The sequence below is a fragment of the Embiotoca jacksoni genome, unplaced genomic scaffold (genome assembly GCF_022577435.1).
Source record: "Embiotoca jacksoni isolate LCO1_2020_lvr unplaced genomic scaffold, fEmbJac1.0.p SCAF_25, whole genome shotgun sequence".
Lineage (NCBI taxonomy): Eukaryota > Metazoa > Chordata > Actinopteri > Embiotocidae > Embiotoca > Embiotoca jacksoni.
In genome coordinates, this window is record NW_027185376.1 from 4,817,576 (window position 1) to 4,826,141 (window position 8,566).

The following is an 8,566-nucleotide window of genomic DNA, read 5'->3' on the forward strand; positions in this document are numbered from 1 at the left end:
AAAAACAAACAAAAAAATCTGATCACACAGACATAATTAGGAGACAAAACTCAAATTTGGAGGAAAAAAGGTTGACAAATTCAGATCGGGAAGACAAATATGAACACACTCGTTATTTTTGAATTAAAACAACAAGAAGGTGGCGGGAAAATAATGTTCATACAGTCACGATATGGAGAGAAAGGCAATCAAATCTGGTCGCCACACGGTTTATCATTCACCTTAACACGGTGACTTTTGGTGGAAATTGAAATTATGTCGCGTTGCTAAAAGTGTTGAAACTGAGGTCCGGGGCGAGACTGAGGACAACAAGTGCGTACGTAAGGGAGAGAGGCAGAAGGTGGGCGCGGGCGTAGCGGGAGGGCAGCAGCAGTTGTTCAACACTGATGGCGTTATTAATTCAGCAGCACAGCGTACACGGGCGGAGAAATCAGCATGTGATTGAGATGACAGCAGGCTGGGCCGGGACGACCTTGTGAAGCAAGGTCAAGATGTAACAGTGAGTCAACAGACACAGCCCGAATATCCACTTCAGCCTCTCGAACGACAGAGGGAGGAAGAGAGAGCACCGCAGCGAGGCATTAAAATAAACCACACATGCAGTTCAGTGTACGAGAAACACAAGTACGAGTCTCCCCTGTGCCCGGTCGGCCGCGGCGACGTGAATGACTGACACTTCGACTGTCGTATTTCAACTCTAGAAAAGAGTTTGAACGCAAAAAAAACTCAACACAGAGTTTTCACTGCATTAATTTTACATGCTGGATTTCTACTGCAGACGATATAGACAAAAATCAAAACATCACGATGCTTTTGAGCAAATACCTCCATATTAATATTGAAAAAAATATATTGTAGGGATGCCTATTGGTGCGTTCACAAAATATTTACAACGATACAACGATAAAGTGGGTAAAGGCCAATAACAGAAGAGCTGGAAGAGTTTGACCTATTAAGTCGCTTTACTGTAATGCAGCCTTTAAAACCAGGACAACATTTCACTTATGCCCACTTTCACAATATTACAATATCCAAACTCTAAGACAACATCTTGTCTCATCTCGTATCACGACATCGGTATGCCGTACTTTTCCGCCTCATCCCAAAACACACAATGACAACATTAACTCCTAACCAACACAAGAACATTAAAGCACGTATACATAAATATATATATTTATATATATATATATATATGATGGATATTTTGTGATAAAGTGCTGGATAAACTGTAAAGCTGAGCAGGTGACAATGTGAGATAAAAGTCAGGCTATCGCAAACGTTACACTTCAACCTTGGAGCTGGATGTGATAACATGTACCACATGTCACACGGTGACAACTCATTTAATAGCTGTCAGACCACTTCATTCAAAAAGCACAAGTGAGAAACCTCACGAGAGCGCCAAAACCTCCAAAGCCATTACGATGCATCCTCTGGACACCGTGAAAACCCAATCTCGTAGCTATTGACGTCTCGAGTCCGGACCCAAAGAGGCGGACCGACAGACGGCCGTCCCCGAGAGCCACGCCGGCTAAAAAAAAGACCAGATCCGGTTCCCGAGCAGCGGCGGCTCGTCTACAGATGCGAAACTGCAATTCTGTTTACAGTAAATGACATTTTAAAAAGAATGTGTTTTTCACGCTCTCTGTCTCGTACGTGTCGTCGCAGCTCGACGTTTCATTCTCAGTTAATAAAACGCGGCGTCCCTCGAACACAGGAAACACAGCGCCGAGTCAGGAGTCCTCGTCGGGGGCGGGCGGAGTAATCACTCAGGTTGCGTGTCACCGCCTTTCACGGGCTGCCGTCCCCGAGGGGGCCCCCGCCGCTTGTTCTGAGCAATAAGCTAATTGATTGAAACATTCATCATCATCCGCGGTTCTCCGATGTACGGTGCCCCGAGGGCGGCGAAGTCCCGGACTTTTGAAGAACGGCGGAGCGCGCTGACGGAAGTGCCATTAGTGAGAGATGAGTGGTATAAAAATTAAGATTGTGGTTGATAATCTTTGGGCTTTGTTGTTTTTGCTGTGATTCATGGAGTTTCACAATGATTGGTTTAAGCAAAGAAAATGGGACTTTTGCTCCTGGTCTAAATAAATGCAGTGACCGGTCTGTAGTCAGAGTCCAGAAGATTGATCGCTATATATATTGCTTTTGACAGCAGCATTTTGACAAGCGAGCTCCTGTAAATTGATGGTTATGTATATGAATTCAGAATATTTAACTCGTTCCCAATATCAGAGCAACTTGATCCAAGAATTTGTATAGTCAACTGTCATTTCGCTTGATTTGAATGTAATCTTAGTGATTTGTATTATTTCCAGAGAACTCTTGACAATTTTTTTTTGTTTCCAGTCTTGTGGATTTTGACGTGAAAAAATAATGCCACAGCACTGGCAGCGTAAATTTCCATTTGTCGCGAGGGGAAAAAAAAAAAGACAAAGTGCTCAATTATTCAGAAACAACACAAAGGACTAAAATGTTGAAGCCTATCTGTCTAAAAAAATAAATAAGTGGGGGCTCTGAGAAAATGATGCGTGAATAAAGAATCAAAGAAAACTTTGAACAATCGTTGGATTTCTTTTTTAAAAATAGCACTGCTTTCAAACAACCGTGGCTTTCTGTCGCTGTTGGGTTACTGCATTTTTCTTGTCAATAGTCTGAGCCTCATTTTGTTTTGCCTTTCGCCTGCTTGCCTGGTGGATCAGTCATCCGTGGCATCTGCCTCCATCTGAGTTTGGGCTGGCTGCATGCTCGGCCGGGCAAACAGCAGCGGCCGGCCGGCTGGCTGGCAGGCCGGCTGGAAACAACTGCATTTTGTCAAATTCAATTGCTGGAATGGCCACACTTAAACCGCTGTTAAGACGAAAATGAACAGCAGTCACAGCTGCACGGAAAAAAACAACGACTCAGCGCGTTGTTATGAAGAGCATCCGAGCGAGGAGAAGGAAGGCGAATAACGTAAATAAATGGAAGTGCTCGGTAAATAAGCTGCTCCAACACCCGCGAAACACTTCGTTCCCAATAAAAAAAAACAAAAATTACTCCAGACGTGGATATTTTAATGGCCCCAAAGAAACCCATTAGACAACAAATTGCTGCACATGCAGAGGGGAATACCCACATGGTAAAAAACCAAAAGCCCCACAAAAAAAAAAAAAAAAAAAAGTCAATAAAACAAAATGAATGCCCGTTTGCAAATACGGGGCTTCCCTCCCTCCCTGTGCCGTTTTTATCTAATTACCACACACAGGCAGCTCGGCGAGACTCGATTACACCGCAGTCGTGCTTTTCTATTCATAGCTGCAGAGACATCCGCCTCCCATATCAGCCTCTGGTCGGGCACTTTAAGAACTGGGGGAAGGAAGGAAGGAAGGAAGGAAGGAAGGAAGGAAGGAAGGGAGGGAGGGAGGGAGGGAGGAAGGAAGGAAGGAAGGAAGGAAGGAAGGAAGGAAGAAGGGAGGGAGGAAGGGAGGAAAGAAGGAAGGAAGGAAGGAAGGAAGGAAGGAGGGGGGGGAGAGAGGGAGGGAGGGAGGGGGGAAGGAAGGAGGGAGGGGGGGAAAGGAAAGAAGGAGGGAGGGAGGGAGGAAGGAGGGAGGGGAGAAGGAAGGAAGGAGGGAGGGAAGGGGGAAAGAAGGAAGGAGGGAGGGAAGGAAGGAAGGAAGGAAGGAAGGACGTCAGCTGTAAACAGATATAAAGACGGCTCAGCTGTACTTGCACCAAATCTGCGTCTCAATTCACGAAACACGATGCGAACTCTTGGGATTTACGAGAGAAAAGGGAAGGAGGCTTAAAATCACCGCTGATGTTGCTCGACACGCTTCCACGCGCCGCAATCCGTGTTGTTTATTGAGCAGGGACGACACTTCCTGCGTGATAAAGCTGTCACGAAAGACGCTCAGCTGCAAGCGAGAGCGTTTGTACGTCCCGACGACGCTTCCTGGCGGCGAGCACACGGAGATCATCACTGTGCAAACCCAGCTAAAATCCATACCATTAACGATGTCGTCCCCTCCTTGCAATCACCCGGCACACACACACACACAAACACACACACACACACACACACACACATGAAAACACACACACACACACACACACACACAGGCACTATGTCAAATGTCTCTGGCATTGACTGTCCACGAAGAGGTTGGAAGTACTCAAACAAAGAGAGTTATTAATTATTCAAAGAGGCTCGCTGCAATCCATTACATCACATGCATTATGAAGCAGTCTGATCTCCACGCTCCTCTCCCGGATCTATCGGCTGAGATCGCTGATGTGAAGTATGTTTTATTTCCAGGAGGACGTCTGTTAAAGGCTGAACAATCAATATCTTTACATTAACAATCAGTTATAAAATAGTCCTCGTATTGACAAACCCATCGATCTACGGAGCATCTTTCAGCTCATCATTTGGTTTTTCCACCTTTTTTTTTGTTTAATTGTTGTTGTTTTTTTAGTGACAACGCAACAAAACAAAACAAAAAAAATAAAGCATCGTTACACGACCTGCTCGGCACCAAACAGCCGGCGCACACAACGTCAGCTCGCCAAATATTTCCTTTCAGGAGTTTTGGTTGAGACCAAAACGAGCCGAAGAAAGCGAATATTTGACCACTCGTGTGACTCCAACTCAAATGATAACGGATCCTCTTAAAAAAAAAAAAAAATAACAGACAGAGAGTTTTATCGATGATGTCCCGAGGCCTTGAGACGGGATATTATTCGTCGGTATAACAAACGGCTATTTTCCCTCCTCCGCCGATGAGGAACGTGTTTTCTAACCCGCGCTTGAATTTCAAGTTAAATATATTTCCCGACCCTGAAAAAAAAAAAAAAAAAAAAGACCCCCAGAGATTCGAGGCGATGTCCGTCGACCGTCTCTCCGTCCGACGCCTGACGACTACTAAACGACTCGGCCTCCGTCCCGTCGGACCAGTTTCACGCAAAGCTGCGCGTTCAGTGTCAACAGACAAAACGCATCATATTTCATGACGGCGTAACCTCGATGGCGGTAATAACTGAGACGAGGTGCTTTAACCGAGCTCCATGTGTGACCGGAGCATAATCCTTCATGGCAGCTTTGACGCATGAATTTCTAACAATAAATATCAAGTGATTTTTTTTTTTTTAATTTTTTATTTATAGTATCATATAAAACTGTGGTTATATGTTCAAGCAAAGCATTACATGTAACACGTGTCCATTTTTGCTTTTGTCTGATGCATGTCTCTGGTCTGTGATTGTCTGCCCCCACCAACAACTTCATATTTTGGATCTCTATGCTGTCCTTTTCTCTCTCCGCTCTCCTCTCACCCCACTTCCTGTTACGACAGAGTTTTTCCTTCCGTCGGTTGGAGGTTTTGGTTTTTTTTTCTCCCCTCCCTGCTTCTGTGGGAATTGTTGGGTTTCTCTGCATGAAGCTGTAAAGTTCTGCTGTAAAGGACTTTAATGTGTTAAAAGTGCCGTGAAATAACCCGCGTTGTGATTTGGCGCCATAGAAATAAAGTTGAATCTGGTTTTGAAGCAAGTTCAACAAATTAAAAGCATATATATATATATATATATATATATATTTATAACGACGCTTAAAAATCACACTGAATATAGCCCTGCGGTGTTTAGTTAGGCAGCAGCTGGCTGTAACGGCACGTTTAAGGGGGAAATGGGGGGAGGAATCACATCGCCATCCGTTTGTCACAAAGACAAAAGATTTACTGCTTTTCCATTTGGTGCCTTCGCAGAGATGTGACCGAGCGGGTGTACGTTACAGTTCAGTTTTACGGAGCGGATCAATCTTCCGTCTAATCCACACGTTCGGCACACTCACCTCCATCGTGGTCAGGTTGCATCGATGGGTTCCAGCAAACCAGCCGTCGGCGGAGCACTGGTCGATATCAACATCCTGTAGATTGATGTCCACTCGCACCACGCCCCTGAGAAAGACAAAGAGGACACCATTAACCCGGCTGCTGAGGGATTAAGAGTGTCAGTGCAAAGCGAGGTTGTTGTTGTTGTTTTTTTTCACATGCGGGAGCCTCTAAAAGTAAAACAAAAAGAAAAAAGATAATAAAATTTCAGGTTTATTGTTGGTTTTTTTTTTTATATACATTTTTGGGAATTAATGTTTCAGAAAATTCATGAAAACTAGTGATGTACAGTGAAAAATAAAAACTAATTTCTCTGCAAATTTTTTTTTTTAATAGTGCTAGTTTGTCATAAATGTAAGCGAAATTGAAACTACACTAACTACACGTGCAGAGAGACGATAACCTGCCGATAAACAGTTGAGCAACAGCAGCTGGAAAAAGGCCGAAATGTCTTCGTTTCCGCTTCGGTCAGCAGAGCCCGGCGGGAAACCTCTCGACACTCACTTATAGCTTCCTAAAGCTCCATGAAGAGAAGGTCAGCGTCTGCGACTCTGAAGGCCGTCTCTCTGATTCTGACACTTTTCCCCGGCGTGGTCCACGTCGTACATAATAGGCCGTACGTGTATGAAAAAAAACAAAACAAAAAACAAGCGTCTTTATTCTGCTTGTTTGACCTCCTGAACTGGCTCTCGGTTCTCGGCACCCGTCAGCCTATACAGACAGGATCTCCCTCCCGCTAGATTTAAAAAAATAAAAACTAAAACGTAAGCAAAGCCTGAGGCGAGTGTTGTTTTAAAAAAAAAAAAAAATCCATACCGACTTCAAACTTTGCGGAAGAAACCGTGTCGGGAGTTACAGCTCGGGGCAGGACCGAGCGTCACGACGCCGACGTGAAAAGAGACATTCCTCTGAATCCTGAAAAGTTCTTGTGTAAGTTTTCAACACCAAAAAAATAATTTAAAAACACCGCCGTTCACGGTCATCAGGATGAATACAACACACGGCCGAATCAGCGCCCGGTAATCTGTTTAATCAGACAAAACCTGCAGCTGCTTCGATGCAAATAAATCAGCGGCCGACTTTGTACTGACCTTTTCGCTCCTTTGATGCTTGTTTGAACGCTGACGTTTCGCAATGTTTTTTTAATTTTTGTTAGAGGATTAACAGATAAGTCTGGTCTTCCAATTTCCAGGATTTGTGTCTGCAAAAGCGCCGGCGGTGACTTTTGTTTCAGACCTCGAGGCCGAGCTGTCGTGACGTTGGTGTGTGTTACTGCTGTCTCAGGGTTGATTTCCCCTTCACACGGTTACAAGTGTCAACCAGCTGGCTCATAAAGCTTCAATTACATTGCAATGATTTATGTTATTGATGCATTTTTGTCTTTGTTAAAGAGCCCTCGGCGGTAATTAAAGAAATACTAATGAAGAACATTGTTACCTGGGATATGTACATCTCATTCATGACATAATAAGAGAATTTTAGACGTGGGAAAAGTGTCCTATGGGCTATTTCTCCTCATCCGACTGCTATAATCTTATAGTTCTCTGATCAAAAGTTTTATTTTAACTTAACAAACAGTTTGTTTGTCTCTGGTTTCACGTGCAAGCCATTTGTGGAGGTAAAACGTTGTGTCATGTCGTAATTGTTCGTCGCCTTATTCTGTAGCTCGTTGCCTGTTTTTGAAATCGGAGTTGATGAATGCAAAATTGTATAATCTTTCAAAATTAACTCCATAATCATCCTCTGCTTGCAAATGACAACATTTTGTTCATATTTCCTCAGTTTTGGTCCAACTTGAGATTGTTTTTTTTAAACTTTTTTTCCCCCAATATAAAGTCTCAGCCAAATATCTATGTCGTGTCGTGACTTAGTTACTCAAAATACAGTCATAGTAAGAGATAAAAAAAAAAATTTAAAACTTAAAAAAAAAACTTCACACAGCAAAGCGCTGAAGAAACAAGATTTTCTCACAACTCTGATTTGGAAAACGTAACAAATCCCACAAAATATATCCGAGCTGTCAGCTGACAGCCGGGAAAACGCGATGCTCACATGATGCCGGGACTCATACCAACACCTCGTCCCGTCTACTGCTGGCATTTTTTTTTTTTTTTTGAGAGAGAGAGAGAAAGGCACTTTGCCGGTTTCCATAGCAACGCCTTTCGTCGAAACCATCTCTCGTGGTAACCGGGCTAAAGCAACACAGAAAAACAGACAGCGGCAGAAGATGCCGTGTCACTTTTGGGAAGAATAATAATAAAAAAAATTAAAAAATAACACGAAGAGAGGTTGTGGTTTCTGTCATCAAGGAAGCGAGACGCCAGAGAGAGCAGCGAGAAAGGCCTTTTTTTTTTTTTTTTTTTAAACAGCTGATATTTTACAGCAGATGTAATTAATAACATGAATCGCAGCGCCCGGCTCTGTAAATGGCAACGGGAACACTAAAATAGACCGGGGGACTTTAATTAGGAGTTGTTCATTACATGTGTGCGATTCCTCAACTTGATCGTGAAGTCTTTTTCTTTCAATACCTGTTTTTTTGACATGAGTTGATTAAAACTGTATAAAAAAAAAACCAAAAAAAAACATGTCTTTGCTGCGGCCGTATTGCAGCAGGTCTGTGGCTAGTTGAAATAAGAGACCTTTTTTTTGTTGTTTTGCTGTTTTTGAATGCTCTAATAAAAGCAAACAAC

General features: G+C 43.3%; 1 protein-coding gene across 2 annotated transcripts in view; it reads right to left on the reverse strand.

Moving 5' to 3' along the window:
* The window catches only part of gpr158a (G protein-coupled receptor 158a), a 61,750-nt gene that overhangs the window by 41,474 nt on the left and 11,710 nt on the right, over positions 1–8,566 (reverse strand). For both annotated transcript variants that reach the window (XM_069159727.1, XM_069159728.1), the window contains exon 2: positions 5,834–5,939. In XM_069159727.1, coding sequence (XP_069015828.1) covers positions 5,834–5,939 — 106 coding nt within the window. The remainder of the gene's footprint in view (positions 1–5,833; positions 5,940–8,566) is intronic.